At 46.5% G+C, this 23,302-nt stretch overlaps 3 protein-coding genes across 7 annotated transcripts; 2 read left to right on the top strand and 1 right to left on the bottom strand.

The window, feature by feature from the left end:
- Positions 9,622-11,767, bottom strand: LOC8065314 (aspartyl protease family protein 2). Its single transcript, XM_021447285.1, has one exon. It carries the CDS (start codon positions 11,323-11,325, stop codon positions 9,820-9,822), a length of 1,506 nt encoding a protein of 501 aa, XP_021302960.1. The 5' UTR covers positions 11,326-11,767; the 3' UTR covers positions 9,622-9,819.
- LOC8065313 (phosphatidylinositol 4-kinase gamma 4) lies at positions 14,230-16,744 on the top strand. Its single transcript, XM_002441571.2, has 3 exons — positions 14,230-14,471; positions 14,597-16,217; positions 16,305-16,744. The coding sequence occupies exons 2-3, from the start codon at positions 14,865-14,867 to the stop codon at positions 16,698-16,700; spliced, it is 1,749 nt and encodes a 582-aa protein (XP_002441616.2). The 5' UTR covers positions 14,230-14,471; positions 14,597-14,864; the 3' UTR covers positions 16,701-16,744.
- Positions 16,788-20,753, top strand: LOC8066553. 5 transcript variants are annotated; one of them, XM_021447325.1, is made up of 2 exons: positions 16,788-18,039; positions 18,852-20,753. In XM_021447325.1, the coding sequence occupies exon 2, from the start codon at positions 19,279-19,281 to the stop codon at positions 20,749-20,751; it is 1,473 nt and encodes a 490-aa protein (XP_021303000.1). In that variant the 5' UTR covers positions 16,788-18,039; positions 18,852-19,278; the 3' UTR covers positions 20,752-20,753. The 5 variants fall into 5 exon arrangements, with proteins under 5 accessions (XP_021303000.1, XP_021302997.1, XP_021302999.1 ...); XM_021447322.1 differs by having other exon boundaries at positions 18,488-20,753; XM_021447324.1 differs by having other exon boundaries at positions 16,788-18,639.

The raw sequence follows: 23,302 nt of genomic DNA, 5'->3' as shown, positions 1-23,302 counted from the left end.
GTTTTTTTAAGGCGAAGTAACTTATGTTTATATGAAAGATTATCGATATAATATTTATGGCACCAACTAGATTTACTGTGAATATGTATATATTGCATAATAACTCTAATGGTATTTATTGGAGTTGACACCGAAGTATCTTATGTTTAATTTGACCAAGTTTATATAAAAGATTATCAATAATGTCTTTGTCCCACAAAGAATGCAACTACATGTTGCATGTAGTTAAAGTGGCTCACTTTTAACCAAGTTTCTAGTGAATGGTATTCACATTTACGACTCCAAATTAATTAATTATAAAAATATATTTTATAACTAATCTAGTGATATTTATTTGATATCATAAATATTGATATTTTTTATCTATAATTGGTCAAACTTAAGATACTAAAACATGACATTGTGCTAGACCATAATGTCATTCTTTCATTCTAATTAATCTGGGATACTTATATGTGTAGTAACCATAATGTCATTATTTCATTCTAATCCGTGGTGGATTTTTTTTATTAGAAAAATCTTGCACAGGACCCATCAATAACCGTAATGGGTTTGATTGGTTACCTATGCAACAAAATGTGGATAACCAAAGACAATTTTATCAAACACGAGTTGCTTGTAGAGGTCAATCAATTAGACATAATACAAAATATTATTGTTCCAAGAAGTTTTTGGTAGCATGAATAAATTACGGTTGTGATATACACCGTTCTTAGAATTGTTTAATTAGAGGAAGCTAAAAGGCTTTGATTAGGGAAACATTATTTTTAAAAGTTACTGTTAGAGATGGAGTTTTAGATCATACCATATCGTTTAATTTGTTTGGTTGGTATGGTCTAGTGTCGCTGATCATACCAAGGAGCCAGGGCCGATCGATGGCCTAGGATTAATTGCTTGTCTTATTAATCGAGCCAGGCCATACAAACAAGTTGCTTAGTCAGACGTATGAAGCAACAAGTTGCACTACGTGCCAAGCCTTGCATTCATGGGCCGGGGAAAAGCAGATAATTAAATTCCATATCTTGGGTTTCCATCTCGGTATTATTTTCCTTTAAGTGGAAATTATTTTGCTCTTGTCTTAGTACTGTTTTTAAAGTTATCTAAGAATAATTATTTGTCTTGTTGTAATTTTAATTGTTGATAATACACATAAATTAAATTACTCGTTGATAAGCTCAAGTTTTAGTTTTCTATCCTCATATCTAGACTTCTTTGCACACATCCAGCTAACTATATATATCCAATCACCTGTTAGCATGTGGATTCAAAGCAACAAATCCGCCTGCTAATAATTAGCTAGCGTAGATACTACTATTAGCTAGGGTCAACAATGACCTTATTGGCTGTTGTCTAGTAGCTAGTTTCACATTTTGACACGGATATGTATAAAAATTGCTAGAAGTAGTATAACTGCATAATAAGTGCATAACTGTGTCACCAGGCGTGTGATTTACTGAAGATGCATACATTAGCAGGAAGCTAGCTTTGCAGCGCAGGGGCACATACGTACACTATACATATGAGATATCGAGCTAGCATGATAATGATATGCATGACGGAAGAACAGTAGCAAGCACTGACGAATGAAAGCCAGCTCCGATGTATGCATGCATGATATATGGACCTCGTTACGTTACGTACGTGTACGTGCATGTGGTATGTAGCAGGCGATCGGACGATCGTTTGCATGCATGTGTGTATTGCTTGGACCCGTGCCATGCCGGCCGTCTGATCTGCATGCATGTGTACCGTGTACGTACGTGTGATCATATTCTCCCGTGAGTATGACTTGCATTCATGCCGCAGTGGGCAGCTGCTTGCTAGCAGTGGCGGCCACATCCGTACGAAGGGTCGTGTCATGTTGCCGCTTGTCAGTTGTCATGTGCATCTTCATCTGTCCACTTGGATGTTCCTTGTCTGGCTCTAGGTGTCATCTATATCTCTGCAACCAGAAAAGTCAGCGTACGTACGCCCCTAAAGGCTAAAGTATCCTAGGTGGCTTATCTCACCTCTCATCTCTCAATCTATAACTATGCAATATCATTTAAATGACAGGTACCGGCTCCGCCACAGTGCCATGTCACTCCCCTGGGTCTACTTTGTGCAAGGTAGAACTGATGATGAGATGCTTTAGTTGTCTCTGCATGAACCCTCGTACGCTCTCCTATATGTGTGTTCGTCATTGTCGCTTCATCCACCCTAGCTCCCTACTATGTCTGTTGTTGTACCGATCTTTTGGCCACCCACATGACACCTCTACATTAATAGAGACGATCACTCTATCATGTTTCACTCTAAACCACCCACATGATCATGCCTAGCATGCATGTACGACCTCAGAGTAGTGTTGTTGCACATATGACATTGTAGGCCTCGAAGCTAGGTGGCATGTGGACCCTACGAAGGGAGGTTGTGCATAACATCATTGAGGTGGAACTAACGGCTAGGGACGACTTGCGATGGAGTTGGTGTTGTTTGGTCAGAAAGGGATACTATAGCAGCAACCCCCTACTATCGAGTTGTAGGAAGTTGTGGGTATGACCAACATTCAAGGTCAATGAGGCTAGTCGTGAGCTCCTAGGATCAATGAGGCTAGCCATTCCATGCATCCATCAGCTGGGGATGGGATTGAGGTCTGATTTGTGGAGTTGTGAGGTACTTGTTGGGTCAAGCTTGGTACCGAGTAGGCGCTTGGTATCAATCATGTTGTCATAGAGGCAGCGTACCGAGTAGTTATTGTTCATGCTTCATTCCGGTGGTGCGGTGGAATGGATGCATGCATGCGATGTTTTAGTTCGTAACTGATAACTGGAATGGATTGGAATTTAGGGTAGAAATCAGCAAGAATTCGTGGCAGATAGCAAGAACAACAATGAGAAAGTTCAGAAGACAGAAAAGTCTAGAGTTTAGAAACTCGAATTTTGTTACTCGATGCCTTCTCTGTTCATTACATGGGGTTATATATATACCTCCCCAACTCAATCGACTTAGAGCAAGCCCAACTACACAAGCGTATATTTAATAAGCCTTTAAACAAACACGGCCCATTAGCTCCTGACAATTAGCCACTCGTTGTTGCTTCAACGCCTATCTTTAGTCTTTGCCGACTTCTTGCTCTTGGCTTAGACACTGTTGTATGACAAGCTTGCCACTGTAGCTTACCAACGTGTTGATCAACAATGACTGATCGATGGGTAATGATTATAGGTGGACATCTCTATTCTCCAGTTAGCAATAACCTCTATGTGATCGACATGTACCAAAAGTCCCATCTCCAATAAAAAAATTATTATAAATGCGAGTACACTTGTTATCCAATGAGAATTTTATTCATGATTAATATAGTGATACATCAACAAAAATGATAACGTCGCACATGAGTTATAAGGATTGAGAGGATATGAGTTCATCTAGATGAAATCCCGTGCACATGTTTTCCAAAAAAGTGTTTCGTATCATCCTCACGCATTAGAACCTGAGTAAATCTCAATCAATAGTATTTCTTTCATTTTACCTTACAACAAATGATTTTTTATATTTTTCTCTTATTGCATTTATTACCTATATGTCACTAAATAGTACAATAAGATCTAGCACTGAGAATAGCATATAAACCCAGATAAGTTGATGTGTTTCATTAAAATACATGATAAGCTTAACTTATATAGTATAGTAGGGTCTATTTGGTTTGAACCCTCACAGGCAGTGCCTGGCTAGGCACATTATAGTGGGCCCAAGTGTCTAGGAGTGATGCTTGATCTAAAATGCTTTGACTAGGAACCAACCAAATAAGCCCATAGGATGTGTGACTGTGATTATTCTACAATACATAATGTACTCCCTTTATGTATTTGAACATAGTGTTGTAGTTTCTACTAAGTCAAATTATTATTATTATTATTATTATTATTATTATTATTATTATTATTATTATTATTATTATTATTATTATTATTATTATTATTATTATTATTATTATTATTATTATTATTATTATTATTATTATTATTATTATTATTATTATTATTATTATTATTATTATTATTATTATTATTATTATTATTATTATTATTATTATTTTCTCTTATGGTAACACGAGGGGGTTCTCCTAGTGAAATTTGTTCAAAACTTTAAAACAAAAGAGGATTCAACCTCACAGGTTCAAGATACAAAGAAAGAAATGAGTAAAATCATAAAAATTACACAAGGGACTCTATATTTTAAATTAAATTTATAAAAAATTTTAAACACACGCCAACATCTACATCATCAAATTAATTTCATTAAATATATTATAAAATATATCTTAGTAATGTACTCTCTCCATTCCAAATTGTAAGTCATTCTAAAAATGTTGGAGAGTCAAAGTATCTTAACTTTGACCAAAATTATAGAGAGAATTATAAAGATTTATAACATCAAATAGGTATAATATGAAAAAAATAATTAACGAACAACTTAATGATACTAAGTTGACATCATAAATATTATTATCTTACCATATAAATTTGATCAAACTTGAGATAGTTTGACTCTCCAAGATTCTTGTAATGACTTATAATTTGAGATGGAGGGAGTATTTATTTTATGTAAAAAATGCCTTGATATATATTGTATATATTTAGTATGTAGATATTAGTATATACCTATTTATTTGGTACCCTCTGTTCCGAAAGCTTCAACTTCTAGACTTGTCCTAACTCAAACTTTTAAAACTTTGACCATATTTTTTTAAAAAAAGTGCTAAGATTTATAGTACCAAATTAATATCACTAGATTGATAATGTTTTCTATAAAGTTGGTCAAACTCAAAAAAAAATTGACTAGCACGGATTATAAGAGTTAAAGATTTTAGGGACAATGAAAGTATTAAAATATGTAATCTATTGGAATGGTGCGATTAGTAGCAGTGGCTAGGCTGGAATTGATCAGGGCTGGAGCCACTTGCATGCCCAAATGAGCAAGCTAGGCCCTACATATTGCATATACAAAAATTGAAGTACATATATTGTGCTATAAGCAAGGCCCAACAGGCCTAAACGTACCAATGTACAAGGCCTAAAAACGGCATGTCCAACCAACCCAGCAGGTGCACACCACAGGCACCGCTAAAAAGAAGCCCACAAGGACCCATTTATCTCTTTGTATTATTATTATTATTATTATAGAAGAGAAAAAGTCCATATTATCTCATTTTCCCTAAACTCTAAAATCAGATAAAATATCTTAACTTTTAAAACCTTTCATTTTATCTCCTTAGGCCTTGTTTAGTTTCCAAAATTTTCAAGATTCCCCGTCACATCGAATTTTGCGGCACATGCATGAAGCATTAAATATAGACGAAAACAAAAACTAATTACGCAGTTTACCTGTAAATCGCGAGACGAATCTTTTGATTCTAGTTAGTCTATGATTGGATAATATTTGCCACAAACAAACGAAAGTGCTACAGTAGCGAAATCCAAAATTTTTCTCAAACTAAACAAGGCCTTAGCCTGGTTATAAGTGGTTTTAAAGACGGTTTTATCTCTTTATTTTTTATTTATTTTAGCCGAATCTTTAAAAAATCATAGTATTATAAAAAAATATATAACAAAAAAATCCAATTTTGTTGGAATCCACATAAGTTGATTTACATAGTGAACATATAATATGGTACTACAGTGAGAGGCTCTCCAAAGTCTAATTTTAACTTCATATTTTTAATTTTTGTAAAAAAAAGAAACTAATTTCTAATACTCTCTCCATGCCAAATTATAAGTCATTCTAAAAATCCTGAAGAGTCAAACTTTTCTAAGTTTGACCAAATTTATATGATAAAATAATAATTATTATGATACCAACTAAATATAATTAGATTCTTCCTTAATTATATTTTCATAGTATACTCACTTTACGTTACAAATCTTAGTATTTCTCTCTATAATTTTGGTTAAACGTGAAAATGCTTTGACTTTTCAAGATTCTTAAAATGACTTACAATTTGGGATGGAGGGAATAGTACCTAATATTTGACTTTAACACGCCGCCACCAACTCCAGCAAGAGGTAGCTACCTCCTTCACACGACGACGCGCCAGCTACAACTCGGCTCCATTAGATGGCGGCGGCGACCCTCTGCTTTGGCGCGAAGGGAGCCGCGCCAAGAAGGAAATAGTGCCGGATGCTAGAATATGCGCGAGGTCTCCAACACGTAAAGTTATGCAGATTGGGAGAGTTTTTCTCAAGTTCTAAAAGATTGATTAGAAGGATATATTAGAAGTTGTTAGAGAGGTTTTTTTCTCATCTCCCTGAAAACTAAGGATTAGACGAAAGAGATTTAGGCCTTGTTTAGTTTCCAAAAAGTTTTGTAAAATTTTTTAGATTTTCCGTCACATCGAGTCTTTAGACGCATGCATGGAGTATTAAATATAGACGAAAATAAAAACTAATTACACGGTTTAGTCAGAATTGACGAGACGAATCTTTTGAGCTTAGTTAGTCTATGATTGAACAATATTTGTCAAATACAAACGAAAGTGCTACAGCGTCTATTTCCAAAAAAAATAGAACTAAACAAAGCCTTAGAGAACTATTGAAGATACTCTAATATTTATCTAATAAACATATAATAAAAAAATGTTATATACTATATATAACCAAGAAGCGGTATGCTAGTGGATTGGCCGTTGGCGCTTCACGTACGAGCGAATAGGAAGTGATGATCTCCTTTCCCTGGTACAGTAAGCTGGATGCTGTGCTGGGTTCATCAGTTGAGTTCAGACTTAAGCCTCTGGGTGCGTGACTTTAGGTTTGGGGAGTGCAAACACGGTGGAGAATTAGTGCTAATAATAACTGAATTAGGTCTGTGGGTGCGGCTGCACCCACGAGTGCCAACGTAGCACACAGCCCCCTACTGTATTGCATTGGTGTGGTATTATTAACTGCCGTGTTGTCCATGACAGAATTGACGAGAACTACACCGTGTACATAATTTTCACCCTGGATGATAAGCAATCGTTCACCCTTTTGTGGTCATGTATATATACTTATTACGTTACTCTTGATTTGTAATATCTCCACTATATTTGATGTATCAATTCGCTAAACAGTGTTACAAGACCAAAGCAGAGGAGTTATTGTCACCGCCGCCGCCATTGTCAGATGGTTACACGGGAGTGTGCCCCATAGGCAGGTGGTGTAATATCTCCACTAATAGGCAGGTGGTAGCGGTGTTACAAGACCGCCTCTCGTCATTGTCAGATGGTTACACGGGACAGGAGTGTGCCCCACCACTTCCGGCACATGTTATTCTGATTGTTCCTGATATAAGTATGTTGTTTCTCCTGGGCCTTGTTTAGTTCACCCCAAAAAGCAAAAAGTTTTCAAGATTCCCCGTCACATCGAATCTTGCGGCACATGCATGAAGCATTAAATATAAATAAAAGCAAAAACTAATTACACAGTTTAGCTGGAAATCGCGAGACGAATCTTTTGATCCTAGTTAGTCTATAACTAGATAATATTTATCACAAACAAACGAAAGTGCTACAGTATCAAAATCCGAAATCTTTTCGAACTAAACAAGGCCCTGATACGACTACCCTGCTCTGCGATTTTTCACATTTCGATAGGTTCCATGCGCAGGCCGGCAGGCGAGTTCTCTGCGAAATGAAAAACGTATCTCAGGGCTTCAGGATTTAGGCGAGTTCTGCGACGTCCCACATCAGGTGCCGGAGGACGACTGGACGACAACGCCGTCGCTGACTACTTCGCCACCACCGCGCCCCGTACGTCTGGGCCGGGGCACCGCCGACGAGCCCGCCAAGAAGGAGAGGAGGACGTCGAGCTAGGATGCTGTGCTCGCCGCCCTTCAGGAGGCGTAGTTAAGACGCCGCATAACCCCTTGTTTAGTTCCCATCAAGATTTCTCGTCACATCGAATCTTACGGCACATGCATAAAGCATTAAATATAAACGAAAACAAAAACTAATTACACAGTTTATCTGCAAATGGCGAGACGAATCTTTTGATTCTAGTTAGTCTGTGATTGGATAATATTTGCCACAAACAAACGAAAGTGCTACAGTAGCGAAATCCAAATTTTTTTTCAAACTAAACAAGGCCAGCAAATCGGTGTATTAATTAACGCCCATATCGGTAATATACATAGTAGCCCATATTATCTTTTTTTGGGCAATTAATGGATTCAGCAATGAGTGCGAGAATGCTGGGTAACTGTATAGTATCGCATATTCACTGACAGTAAAGAATTAAAGACCAGGAATTAGGATTCCGGTTCCAATTAGCTGTGGTCTAAAGGAGCATAATGCAGACAGGTGCTGCTTGTCTGTACGTCATAGCAAACTCTGGTTATTGTTCTACTTGTTTTCTGTCAGAATTTTTGCTTTGAAATTGGACTTTGTTATTCATGTTGAGGGAGATGGAAAATCTCATGTTTGGCTGATTAGCCTCTCTGATAGCATTCTTAGATGTATTTGCTTCTGTATATGGTGCAGGACAATGAGATGGAGTGATGATGAGGTTGACAATGGAGCTGAGGATGAACCTGAGCCTGCTATCAAGACAGCTGCAGCGCCACCCAAAGATACAGAAACTCAGAAAGGCAGCTGCTGTCTGAAAAGGAGCTGAAGACGAAGGAATTAGCAGACCTTGCATGATGCAGTATTGGGTGAGCTGGGACTTTCTGGGAATTCGAGCAGTGCCGCACTGACAGGTTGGTAAGCAAGAATCATCCTATACATACACGCTGCCATCAAAAACTGCCTGATCCCAATATAGGAGTACCTCTCTTGTGTGGTTCGTATGGACTCAATTTTCTCATGCTGTACTATAACTTCCTTGCAGCTGAGAAGAAAATTAAAGGTGCCAACCAAAAGTGGTGATGCAGAGAAAAGGAAGATGGATGCTCCTGCCTGCCTGCCCCTTGGGAGAGCAAGACCTCAATCAAACAAGAAACACAAGAAGCATGCAGCTGATGGGTCACTTTGTTTAGAGTACAGGACCTTCTGATGAAGAAGATCTCGCTGCATGCATGCTGCGGACGTGAAGGAAGAAGATGGCTTCAATGAATCGAACAAGAAAGATTCGAGCAAAGAGATGAGCATAACGTTTTGGGTGCTCTGATCGAGTTCGATATTCCCTTGTTCGTTTTTGAATTGTCGTGTTTATGACTGACTGGGAGGAAGTGCCTTTCTGATTCAGAATTCATTCATGAAAGGCCTTTGTGGTTGCAAAAGCAAAACGGTGGTTTAATTGTGTTTTAAATTCTTCATCCAATGAAAATTTCATGGTCAATCAGCAGGGGGCCGCCCACCTCCTCTAGTCCCATGTCCCAATTCTTGCATTGCTACACTTGCCAAAATTATATATCATCAGCCTCATTCCTCTATACTAATAAATTCTTCAGTGGGATCTCCCAGCTCCCCTCCAACTCCCAACCAAACATCTCACCATCCCCGTCGATCCCCAAACCAAACAGACGAGTGTCAATCATCCGATGGACGTGGAGTGGAATGCATGCATTTGCAGGCAGTCACGGCATGTGTCCAGCCGTCATCAGGATCAGGACCAGCCTGCAGTGCAGTGCAGTGCAGTGCAGGAGTGACCATCGACATGCATGTAGGAGAAGCATGCAGTTGCAATGCGGCACGGCACGGCAGTGATCTGATTCCTTCACCCACAGTTAAGCAAGCACGCACAACTCAACAGCATTTGCATTGCAAAACTATCATCGCAGAGAAGAACAGCACAAGGCGCTTCACAGTCCATCTCATCTCCCTTTTGGTTTCAGTTTTGGGCAACTCCACTCCACTAGCAGCTAGCAGCTCTTGGGCACCAGTGCGACGCGCTGCCTGTCGCCGTCGAACACGACGCGGAACCCCTGCTGCTGGATGTTGCCCACGATCGAGACGCCGCCGTCGGTGCCGGCCAGCGCCAGGCAGAACGTGCCCCGCGTGTCCACGGGGATCAGGTAGTTCTCCGGCGGCAGCGCCACCTCCGCGCCGCCCGCCAGGTGCACCGACACCGTCGGCACCTTCACCACCCGCCGCCCACGGAGGTCGTAGCACGTGTCGAACAGCGAGAACCCGCCCGGGGCCAGCCGGAGCCCGCCCGCCGCCGCCCGGAACGCCTCCCGCACGGCCACGTACACGGGCCGCGCCAGCCGCGTCACCGACGTGCCGGAGTCCAGGATCACGCCGCCGCGCCCCGTGGACGGGTCCAGACGGAGGCTCCGCTCGCCCACGCCGCGGACGCGCGCGCCGCCCACGCTGAACCCCACCACGCGCACGTAGTAGAACGTCGCCATCCTGGGGTTGCTCACCATCGGCGTGAAGGACGCGCGTCCCGGAACGGCGCCCGCGCCGAACGTCAGCGTGGACGAGCGTGGCGTGGCCGACGGGCGGTTCAGCGACGACGACGACGAGGTGCGGTCCACCAGGCAGTAGGAGAAGCGGCGGCCGTAGCGGCGCGCCGTCTGGGTGGGCAGCGACAGCCGGCCGCGGCCGAGGCCTAGCAGCCCCGCGGCGGCCACGAACAGGCCCTCGTTGTCGTGCCCGCACCCGACGGCGACGCGCGGCACCCGCGCGCCCCGCGCGAACCACAGCGTCTCCGTGGCCAGGTCCCCCGCCGTGACGGACCCGTCCCCGTACGCCACCTGGTACAGGCACGTCCCGCGCCGCCGGTCGCAGCCGCCGCCGCCCCCGGCGTCGAGGCCGCGGCAGGGCGGCGCGCCGCAGCGGACGGCGGCGTACGACCGGGACCGGCGCGGGTCGAACACCCGGCCCGACTGCGCGTAGCACTGCCGGCACGGCGCGCACTGCAGCCACACCACGTCGCTGCCGGTGTCCAGCACCAGCAGCGCGGGCGTCGGTGGCGTGCCCACGCCCACCGAAGCGAAGTACTCGCCGCTGCCCTGCGCCAGGCCGGACACCACGGGCGCCGAGAACCCGCCGCCGGCGCGCGTCACGTTCCTCGCGGACACGGAGATCGCCTCGGCCCGAGCGGCGTCGCGCGCCAGGCGGTGCGCCAGGAGCTGGGCCGCCGTGGCGTTGGGCGCCGCGAACGCCTCGCGGTGGGCGAGGAGAAAGCGGACGGTGGAGGCGTTGCCGTTGTCGTCCGAATCCAGCTCCAAGATGGGTGCTTCGCCTGAGGCGGCGGAGAAGAGAGGAAGCGCGGCGTCGGCTCGGGTGATGGGGTCCGGGGAGAGCGGGGTGGCGCGGAGCGTGTGGTACCGGTACCGCGCGGGCGGCTTGGGCTTGGAGACAGCGGCGGTGGAAGGAGGCAGTAGAAAGAGGAGGAAGAGAAGGGAGCAGATGGGCGCCATGGCGTCGCGCCGAGGCGACGAGGCGTGGAAGGGAAGGACTGGACGGAGGAGAACAGAGCAGCAACGGCAGCACAAGAAGAAGAAGAAGAAGAGTAACGGGCGCGGCGGGGTGGTCAGGTCAGGTTCAGGTTCAGGAGGTGAGCATGGCGTGAACTGATCGGGTTCACCTCCCTGTGGCCAGGCAGTGGCGGTGGGCGGGTGGTACGACGTGGAGAGGCGTGGTCGCTCCCAGGAATAAATGTTGCTGCCAGAGCAGGCCCCAACGGCCGCTGCCCGGCGGCACCGGCAGTCGCCAGAGAGCTCCGCGGGGGAGACACGCAGGCATGAGGCACCGCCGCTGTAGCCTGCCCACAAGCCTCACCGACGCTCACTATCACGTCACTACAGTACAGCAGATGAAATTGCCGCGCTCTAGTGAAAAAATTAATTTCACTTTTATACCAAGTTAACGAAATATAAAATAATATTATTTACGATACTAAATAATTAATTAAATTCTCCATAAAATATGTTTCAGATATATCAATTAAACTCACAAATATTAATAATTTTTGCTACAAACCTGGTTAAATTTAATCACACAATTTAAATCTAGATTTCTATTGTTCTTTAGCTCTAGATCAACAAAAAAAAACAGCTTTAGCTTTAGTTTTTAAGTTAAACACTTTTATATACGCCCAGATCTAGCATAAAGCGGTAACACGAGAAATCCATAGATGTGCTCTTTACAAATCTATGGATTTTGTGGAGCACAACAAAAGGATGCTTTGAAAAGAGTAAAGTCTACTATAGGTTCCTAAACTTGTATTGTCGTGTCATTCAGGTCATTAAATTCGCAATCGACCGTTTAGGTTCTTAAATTTGTTTATCTGTGTCATCTCAGTCCATAGACTTGTTCATCTGTGTCATCTCGGTCCCTAAACATAGAAATAACCTATTTAAGTTCTCAAATTTATTCAGTTGTGTCATTAGGTCTCTAAACTTGGTTTTGAATCTCATCTGAGTTAAACAAAGCGATCTAAAAACTCTATATTAAAAAATAATTTATAATTTTTTCATATGAACTCAAATAAAGTCAGATTTTATATCAAAGTTGTAGTCCTCAATGCGATCTAAAACTTTTTTGCCAACTAAACAGCGCAGAGAGTTCTGATATTGACGTTGAAAAACAATTGAGATGATTGTGCGGATCAAACGTGTGCTATGATGATAACATAGTTTAGTTGGATAGAATATCTTGTAGTGGGACTTTCATAGGGTTCAATAGATTTGCCACGCGTGTTTTTGTTTTAATAAAGAACCGTGCTATTCGTTTAGTGATAGATGATATGATCATTAACTATGACATGGCAATAATAATAATACAGACTCTATTTCTTAGGACACTCCCAATACAAGACTCTATCATGGAGTCAAAGACAATTAATTACATATTATTTATGATATTTTGCTGATGTGGCACCATATTTATTGAAGAAAGAGGTAGAAAAATAAGACTTCAAGTCTTATTTAGACTCCAAGTCCACATTGTTCGAGGTAATAAATGACTTTAGACTTCATGATAGAGTCTGCATTGTGAGTGCCCTTAAGCCAGTCTCAATGCACAGTTTCATGACACAGTTACCAAGACTCTAAACTAGGTAACCGAGCCAGATGAGTTTCATGGGGATGAAACTCCTCTCTCATATGATGAAACTCCTTCATTTAATGACCCTGCTAAGTCAGCAATTTTGCTTATGTGGCACCCTATTTAATGTGCATGACACTCTTATGAAAAATGCATTGAGACTGGCCTTAGATGCACTCATCAGAAGTGTAGTGTGCATTTCCATGCCCTTGTCCACCTTGTAGCTGCAGCTCCTATTAAGACCGAACCCTCATATGTCCCCCAGAGGGATAGAGAATAGGTGAACCTGAATATAAGCAACACGCCAACACATATCGGTCCATGTTAACGCATAGTCAACATTGCCACATCAACAGAGTTTAGACTACACCTAGAGCAGGTGTAAGGATCAATTAATGGTGTTTTCTAAGTTATAGATCGAGATGACACCAGGAGTGACCTAAAAATTGCATATATTTTTTTAGTTGGAGGGACCAGAATTACTAAGTTCGAGTACCGCTTGTGGATTTTATATTTTAATTAAAATAAAAGGTTAGTGGAAATTATTTATTATCAATCTTCTATTGGTACGTGTAAGAAAAACCATTTGTGGAGTGGAGCTATAGGTGTTAGTAGTATGTAACGGAAGTCCATCTTTCGTTGCTTTCGTAGGAAGCTAGTCCCCGGTCAGAGGCCGAATAAAGCCTTGTTTAGTTCCAAAAATTTTTGCAAAACAGGTACTGTAGCACTTTCGTTTGTTTGTGACAAATATTGTCCAATCATGGACTAACTAGGTTCAAAAGATTCATCTCATCAATTCCGACCAAACTATGCAATTAATTTTTATTTTCGTCTATATTTAATACTCCATGCATGCATCTAAAGATTCGATGTGACGGGGAATCTGAAAAATTTTGCAAAATTTTTTGGGAACTAAACAAGGCCTACACATCACAGCGCCGTACGTATATGTGGCCCAGGCCCAGCCCAACTCGAGCAACCACGGTGACCTGTCTTGTTCCACGGCAGCGCGAGCGCGCGACGGGCGGTTGGCGGTTGCATGGCGATGGCGCGCACCTGTCGGGCAGTCACGGCAGGGTCGCCTTGACGTGTCGCCATGCATCTCGATCCTCCCCTCGATTCGCGGCGTACCAGGGGAAGGAGAGAGAGGCGACGTCACACACAGGATCTGTGGCCACTGCTGCGCCCACGGCTGAGACTGCCATGGCGCCGTTGCCGGCTGCGGATGTTAAAGAGGGAGAGGCACAGCCATGGCGCGGCGTGCATGCCATGCCAAACGTCCAAACCGAACCAAGCCAGGACACGACAGACAGCAGGCCCTAATTTTGGCTTCCGGCCAGTTCCAGGCCGGCCGTTACTAGCTAGCGATCCTTCCCGATCCACAGGGAGGAGTCAGAGGTACGTACAGGCTGGTGGTCTCTGCTAATAAGCTTCTCGCGCGCTGCCGTGGCCGGCTGGCCGCCGATCGATATAAGCGGCTCCGCCGCCAACCTCTCTTCCTCGGTTCTTCCCCTTGGTGGTAAGGACCCATCGTCCGCCCGCCCGCCTCGCGTGTCCCTGCTTGCGCTCGCCAAGGACACCGGGTGAGGTTGCCTCCCCCCTCCTCCCCCCTCTAGCCCTCCTTCATTTCATCCGTGCCCGCAGGAATAATCAGACCAAAAGCCATGGAAGAAGCAAGCTCCACGTTCTTCCTTCAGCGCGCGCGTTGCCGGTGGTAGTTCTAGTTCCCTGCATTGCGTCACAAACGAGAAGAAGCAGGCGCCTCTTGGGGTTCCAATTCCAATCCATCGCGACGTACGACACCATCCACACGGATCGTCGCGACGGCAGGCCTCCTCCATCAGCCGTAGTCAGCCCCCGCCCCTCATTATACAAGACCGAGACGGAGGGACGACGGCAGGATCCGGCCACGATGTCGCCGGCCGGTCCCACCGTCATCTGCGCGGCCAGGGACGGCGGCGACCTCGGCCTCCTTCCGCTGCGCCCGCCGTCGTCCTCCTCCGCCTCCGCCTCCGCCGGCGCCGCGATCATGATCTACCTGACGGCACCGGGGCTCGCCGTGATGCCGATGCGGGTGATGGCGTCCGACTCCATCGCGTCGGTGAAGCTCCGGGTGCAGACGTCCCGGGGCGTCACGGCGCGCAAGCAGAAGCTCGTCTTCGACGGCCGCGAACTGGCGCGCGACGACGGCCGCATCCGGGACTACGGCGTGGCCGACGGCAACGTGGTGCACCTCGTCATCCGCATCCCCGACCTGCGCCTCATCACCGTCGAGACCGTGCAGGGCGGCAAGTTCAGGTTCCGCGTCGAGCCCGGCCGAACCGTCGGGTACGTCAAGCAGCAGATCGCCAAGGACCGCCGGCTCCACCCGACGACGCGCCCCGACCCCGACGAGCAGCGGCTCGTGCTCGAGGGCGAGGACCTCGACGACCGCCACCTCATCCACGACGTCTGCAGGGCCGACGGCGCCGTCATCCACCTTCTGGTGCAGCGCTCATCGTCCAAGATCAGCGCGACCGAGGCCGACGACGACGGCTTCGAGGTCTCCATCGTCGCGCGCGACGCCGGCCAGCAGTTGCCACGACGTGACGTCGGGATCGAGCCCGTCGTCGTCGGCGATCCCAAGGCGGCGGCGCAGCAGAAGCTTCCGTCGGCGGTCCGTGACATGATCGACGCGGCGGTGGCCGGGATGGAGAAGGGGAACGCGCCCATCATGTCGTCGGAGGGCACGGGGGGAGCCTACTTCATGCAGGACGCGACGGGGCACCGGCACGTGGCCGTGTTCAAGCCGGCGGACGAGGAGCCCATGGCCGCCAACAACCCGCGCGGCCTCCCCGTGTCGTCCACCGGGGAAGGGCTCAAGAAAGGGACGCGCGTCGGGGAGGGCGCGCTCAGGGAGGTGGCGGCCTACATCCTCGACCACCCACGCGACGGCGCGACCGGGTTCGCCGGCGTCCCGCCGACCGCGCTCGTCAGGTGCACGCACAAGGCCTTCAGGCAGCCGCTTGATCAGGCTAGCCCGCTGGCGGCGCCGCCGCCGGTGCCCAAGCTGGGATCCATGCAGGCCTTCGTCAGCAACTGCGGGAGCTGCGAGGACATGGGTCCCCGCGCGTTCCCGGTCCACGAGGTCCACAAGATCTGCGTGCTGGACATCCGCCTCGCCAACGCCGATCGCCATGCCGGCAACATACTCGTCTGCAAACACGACGACGGCGACGGCATGTCGCTGGTCCCCATCGACCATGGATACTGTCTCCCTGAGAGCGTCAGTCCGATCCATCCATATATTTGTGCTTTCATTTGCATTATTGGTTGGTTCTTCATCTTGGATTCCATCGATGCCTGCATGCAGTTCGAGGACTGCACGTTCGAGTGGCTCTACTGGCCTCAGTGCCGGGAGCCCTTCGGCGAGGAGACGGTGGAGTACGTGCGGTCCCTGGACGCGGAGGAGGACATCGCCATGCTCAGGCTCCACGGGTGGGAGGTGTCGCGCGAGTGCGCGCGCACCCTGCGCGTCGCCACCATGCTGCTGAAGAAGGGCGTGGAGAGGGGTCTCACCGCCTTCCACATCGGGAGCGTCCTGTGCAGAGAGACGCTCACCAAGGAGTCCGCCATCGAAGAGATCGTCCGTGAGGCGGAGGGAGCTGGAGGATGCGACGACGACGAGACCGCCTTCCTGCAGGCAGTCTCGGAGATCATGGACCGCCGTCTCGACGAGATATCACCGCTCGGAGCTAAAGTGATTTGAGAGAATTGTTAAGGCTGCAATATATATATATATATATATATATATATATATATATATATATATATATATATATATATATATATATATATATATATATATATACATACATACGGTTATATATCATGCATGCATACCCTTTTCCCCAAAAATGTAGACAAGATATAAATAAATAAATTTATATACCGAGAATAAAAAATGTAGACTATATATATATACATACGGCTAATACATGGTCTCTGTACCATTGGTGAATGGAAGAAGGTTGAAGAACTGGCTTTTGAAATGATCAACTGGGGCATCCATCCCGATGTCAGATTTCTGAACACAATAATGGACAGCCTATGCAAGGAAGGAAGGGTTGTGGAAGCACAGGATTTCTTTGATCTGGTTATAGGCACTGGTGTGAAACCAGATGTTGTTTCTTATAATATACTGATAGATGGATATTGCTTAGATGGGAAGATGAATGAATCGATTAAGCTACTTGGTCATATGGTCTCCATTGGCTTGCGACCTGACAATGTGACCTATAGCACTTTGCTTAATGGCTACTGTAAGAATGGAAGAGTTGATGATGCACTAGCTCTTTACAGAGAAATGTTCAGCAAGGATGTTAAACCTAATGCTATTACATAAAACATAATGTTGCACGGGTTATTTCAGGCTCGAAGGATTGTTGCCGCAAGGGAATTCTACATGAAAATGGTTGATAGTGGAACACAGTTGGGAATCAGCACATACAACATAGTTCTTCGAGGACTCTGTGAAAATAGTTGTGTTGATGAAGCGCTGAGAATTTTTGAGGGCTTACGTTCAAAAGAATTTCAGCTTGAGGTTTGGACTTTCAATATAATGATTAATGCCTTGCTGAAAGTTGGTAGGATTGATGAAGCTAAGGGCCTGTTTTCGGCTATTGTGCTCAGTGGTCCTGTGCCTGATGTAATAACCTACAGCTTAATGATCGAAAGTCATATAAAAGAAGGTTTATTCGAAGAGTCTGATGAGCTTTTTCTATCTATGGAGAAGAATGGTTGTGCTGCCAACTCACGTATGCTAAATGTCATAGTTAGAAGACTACTTGAAAAAGGATATGTTAGAAGGGCTGGAACCTACCTTACCAAAATTGATGAGAAGAACTTCTCCCTTGAAGCTTCCACTGCTGCATTGCTGATTTCTATTGTTTCAGAGACGAAGTATCAGAAAGAAGTGAAGTTTATTCCTGAAAAATACCAATGTTTCACGGAACCTAGGGATGATTGAGATCTGTTCCCGGTTTTACTGTGCTAACTAGACATTACAGATTGCTAATTGAGAGTACATGGCCTGTTGTCCTGTAAAGGTGATGTCTTACATCTGATTTTCATTCCACATTGATATTCCAACAGGTTATCGTATTTACTAAGATTTATAATTTTTAAGACTCTGTTATTCAGATTAAGATTGCTATTCATCCTCAGTGGGCATTATCAAATTATTTTTCTCTACCCTGTTGTGGGCTTCTAACATGGAGAGATCTGCTACTGGAGCTTTTAGAGCTTTGTTGCTACGTTCTCTATTCTACATGTTTGTTTCTATGGCATTAAGCTTGACACCAAATCCAATGTTTCTGCATGAATTCTTAAACCATTCAGATCAGTAGACTAAGGGAATATAAGATTGACTGTTTAATACTAAATTGATGTATGCCTGGAAAACTGAATTTATGAATCATTGAACTGCAGGGTAATATAAAATAACCTTCAATTGGAGAGTGGTAGAATTACATTTTTGCTTTTTTGTTGTTGTAGTTAAACTATTCCTTTTGACAATGCACACATTGTGGACATGCTGGTTATAAAGCAAAGGGCCTTTTCTTCAGAAAGCCAGGAATGGGCATTTTCAGGCGTTGGTTTCGTGGCTGATAACAATAACAAATAGTTTTGGCAGTCAAGGCTCCCTGGTCAGGTCCATTGTTTTGTTTAGCTGTCTATACTCTAAATCTGCATTCAAATGGGGGCAACATTGTTTCATGGCTGCAAATAAATAAAGCCAGGAAATACGCAGCAGGACAGTGCGGTGCTCCTCCTGCTTATATATCCTATGCATCAGGATTGCATTATTCCTTGTAACCCTGTCAGTGAGCATGCATACCTACATATTTGTTGGTTTCAGGACACTCCGATACAGTTTGAGGAAATTAAATTAAGGATAATAAAGTCGGATGAGTTCACCATGGCGATCAGCATGTAGGATGCAACCAGGTGATTGTCCAATCCGATTGCATGGAGGTAGTTGATTTTATGGGTAATGGAGGATTTACTGCTAACTCAGCAGCTGCCGTATATGATGAACTGGAAATCTCCATCGAGCGCTGCAGAAGGAATACTAACAAAGCGCCTAATGAACTGGCAAGACGGTCAGATTTGTAAAAATTATTGTATCTGGGACAATAATGATCCCCATAACTTTATTGTTGATCTCCAATTCAATGATGTGTTGTATCATTGATCAAAGAAGCTGTAACGCCCTTCGATCGCATATGGCACATGATACACCTTTGGCGATATGAGATGGATCCGAACCGAATACTCCATTAGAGATGGAGTTGTACGTACATGACGTGAACGACGGCAATATCTGGAGACGTGGGCGTGGGTGCGTCGTTTCCAGATTACAGAAACCAATCTGTTCGATCGAAAAGCAAGGGAGGATCGGATCGGATCGGATCGGATCGGGAGGAAAAAAAAAACAAACAAACAAACAAACCGCACCGATCATGTCGGCGCCGGCGACTGAAGCGACGTCGTTTTCGTCGTTTGACGACCTGAACGCGGACGTGGTGGCCGAGATCCTGTTCCGCCTACCGTCGGCGTCCGTGCTCCGGTGCCGCGCCGTCTGCAGGGCATGGCGCGACGTCGCAAGCGGGCCGGAGTTCGTAGCGGCCTATTCCCGGCGCCGGCCCCTGGAGCTCGTGGTGCAGCGCCATGGTGACAACGGCGTGCTGGACGCCATCCCGCTGGCCACCCTCGACGAGGCCAGCCGCCGGTGTCTCCACCCCGGGTACCCCTCCTCCAACTCCAACGACCCTGCTGCTGCTGCCACGGGGACGGGGGGGGATCAGTACTCGCTGATGGGTTCTTGCGGCGATCTCTTGCTGTTCGAGAGGAACCACCGTGCAGGTGCAGGCATGGGTGGTGACAGGCAGCTCTGGGTCTGCAACCCGGTGACCCGGCAGTGGTCCCCCGTGGCACTGCCGCACCGCAACGGGAAAAGCCTGCTCTGCGGCCTGTACCTCCACCGGCCGTCCGGCGAGCACCGGCTCCTATTCCTCACCAACGACACCTGTCGCGACATCACCGGGCCGGCGTCGCACTACGTCGGCTCGCTCGAGCTCGACACCTACCGCTACCGCTACCGGCGAGTAGGAGGACCGGCGCTCGCAGCCGTCTATTTCTTGATGGGCCTGACCATAACAGCCCAGTGTCTTGATTATCACGGCAAGCTTCACTGGCTCCACCACCCCGAGGTGACGGAGACGGACAAGATCCTGGCGTTCGACACGGTGTCCGAGACGTTCCGGCGGACGATGCCGCGCCCGCCGTTGTTAGGGACGAAGAAGCAGTACGGCGAAATGCCCATCCTTTCCCTGCTGGAGATGGACGGGAAGCTGGCCGTGGCAGCCACCCCCGACCTCGATTCCTCCATGCGCATGGACCTCTGGGTGCTGGAGGACTACGACAGCGACGACGGCGAGAGCTGGACCTGCCGCCACCGGATCGACCTGTCAGCCCTGTCGTTACCGCCGTCGAGGTTGCTGCGTCATCCATGCTGCTGGGCTATGGGCGCTCACAGTGACGATGATGTGATTCTTTTGGGGGACATGGCCAGTCTTTCACTGCTGCTGTACCATCTTACGGAGAAGAGGGTGCTCAAACGAATTCAAGTCGTTGCTAGTAATAAAAAGTCTCCGCAGACCACTTACATGTGGGCCCTTGTGTTCAGGGATAGCCTTGACACACACGCCTTTTTCCATCTTCACACGCCGGGGATCTCAACAAATTCGTCTATGTAAATTAAAATCTACCTTCTCCGTGTGTCCGTGCACCTCCTCTTGACTAAAGTCGTTTAATTTCGTACGAACTTATTTTAAGGGTGCTCATGGGTTAAGATTTACCTACCTATATTCATAACGGTGAATATACATGCATATATTATAGGTATCTGCATTGTACTATTTAATTTTAAAACATATAAATCTATTCCTCCCTGTTGCCTGATATGAAGAATCTATAGGATTTAAACTCATGAGGTCTTGCCTCACGTGACTCCCTGTTGCTAAACTCATGAGGTCTTGCCTCACGTGACTCTCTGTTGCTAAACGTAGAATTTGGTTATCTGTACACGTGTCAACAAACCACTATGTGGGTGCACAGAAATTGGGTGCACCTTGGGTCCATCTAATTTAATTCCACAGATGTGTATACACATGCCCCTTAGCCCTTACTAGGTTCACCCATGTTGTTAATTAGATGGACAATCCTTGTGTTGATGCCTACATTAGGCATATACAAGAATTATATGCCAACCACACTTCTACACAATCTTTTAGGCAGCGTTTTCAAATGGGGCTTAGAGGTGAGAATGGCCTGATTGCCCACCTCGGTTATTCAAGGTGGTCGAGCATTCTAACCCAACCACTTCGGTAAATTAGACCCAGCTCGCTAGCCCACACCAGCCCACTATCGTCTCCATATATAACTATCTTACGGTTTTCCAATCCTTAGTCGGACCGGCTCCCACTCCTCCCCCATCTCCCTCTACCGATAGCGGTGGCATCAATTTCCTCCTAGGCACGACCATGCCCCTCCCTCTCCCTCTCCTAAGCCCCTCCATTCTGACGGCGCTCCTCTCTGAGTTAGTGTCCCTTCTCCCTCCTAAGTCTGCCCTTCTCCCTCCCTTCTTCCCTACCACGATGGCACCCCCTTCTTTCCTACCACGGTGCCGCGGGCGGGCTGGCCGCGCGGTCGGCACCTCCTCCTAACAGGCGCGGCATCACCACCTTCTCTTGGTGGGGGCGTGGTGCCCCTACCACGGCGCTCATTCCCTACCACGGTGACCCGTAGGAAGGAAAACGAGCAGGCAGCCACTGTAGCAAGCACCAGCCATCAGCACGCCAGAAGAACAGTACCGTGCACCACAGTACCAGATGCCATGAAGAAGCAAATTATGTTCACAACATCGATCATAACGTGGGCATGCATGCACTTTGCTGAGACAATTGATGGTAATTTCACTGATTTTTTAGGCTGCAATAATCTCATCTGCTTGGGGAACGAATTGCATTCAGGTAGATGAACAACACTGTTGCATTCCTTCACCTGTATGCACACCCACGTTCTGCATCGCCGGTGGGATCAGCAGGCTTGCAGGCACGGCCGGTGTGGGATCAGCGGCGGCACGAAGCCATGGTCCAGCACAGGCGGCGGCACTACCCAGGCCCGGCCCTAGGGGGGGGGGGGGGGTTTCGAGCTGTGCTTACGCACAGGGCCCTTGAAGCCTTGGGGCCCAATCCTAGGTATGTAAGCTATAGAGTGGTTAGCTCATAGGAAATATCAGGCGCGTAAAAAGAGTCAGTGATCTATCATGGCGTTCTCCTTCGTGTCTTCATCCTTGTGTCTTCGTGTCCACCTTCCAGCATCGTAGTCATCGGTCGGCCGTGCGTATTGGCTACTCCTCTCGCTCGCTTCATAACTCCATTCCGGCATTCCCTACCAAGCGAGTATGACACTACGACTATACGAGACATCCTTACGTCCATAGACATGTTTAGGTAATGTGCCGTGCCCAGTTGCCCCTATTCCCCAAGCCCCTTTATTAATTGTTTAATCAATGTTTAGTTTATCTAATTGCCTTTGCCCCCTGTCGTTATTCTTTAGATTATAAAACTCAGATTCTAATTTGGAATTGCGGCATCCCTAACGGTGCAAATACTTGGTAATTTACTAACGATCATTTTTACTTTAACATTAAACTGAATCTAGTATTTCTAAATTTCCAGTGTCCTCGTGTTGCCAAAAGACACGCATTTAGAAGTGAAAAAAAAGAAAAAAAAAATAGAGATGTATAGAATTTTTATGCATATTACTATAATTATAATGAAGAGCCCATCTTCTAAGCTTCGCTCCAGGTCTATAAATTGATAGGACCGGGCCTGGGATTACCTTCTCCACACGACGACGGCGGAGACCAACTCTGCACTAGACGGCGGCGGCGACCTCTGCTTCGCGGGAAGGGGAAGCTCCGCGCCAAAACGAACGTATGTACTAGTATTGTACTGTAATAACGTTCACGTTTCCGATCCAAAAAAAAAAAAAACCCGTGCACGTTACGAATTCGAACCTATAGCTATACACATGCGTATATACGTCTACACTATATACGTTTGCTTACATACATACAACAATTATATGCCGCATGTACTGGTGGAAGAACGGGAACGGCGGATTATTCGAAGGTACTAGTGGTGGTGAGCATGAGCTCTCGCTCTGCCTGCTGGAGATGGACGGGATGGTGGTTCCATGGACGTTTGGGTGCTCCAGGACTACGACGACGACAAGAGCTGG

The sequence above is a fragment of the Sorghum bicolor genome, chromosome 9 (assembly GCF_000003195.3).
Source record: "Sorghum bicolor cultivar BTx623 chromosome 9, Sorghum_bicolor_NCBIv3, whole genome shotgun sequence".
In the NCBI taxonomy this organism is placed as follows: Eukaryota; Viridiplantae; Streptophyta; class Magnoliopsida; order Poales; family Poaceae; genus Sorghum; species Sorghum bicolor.
The sequence above is the reverse complement of the archived record's forward strand: the minus strand, read 5'-3'. Positions and strand labels throughout refer to the sequence as shown.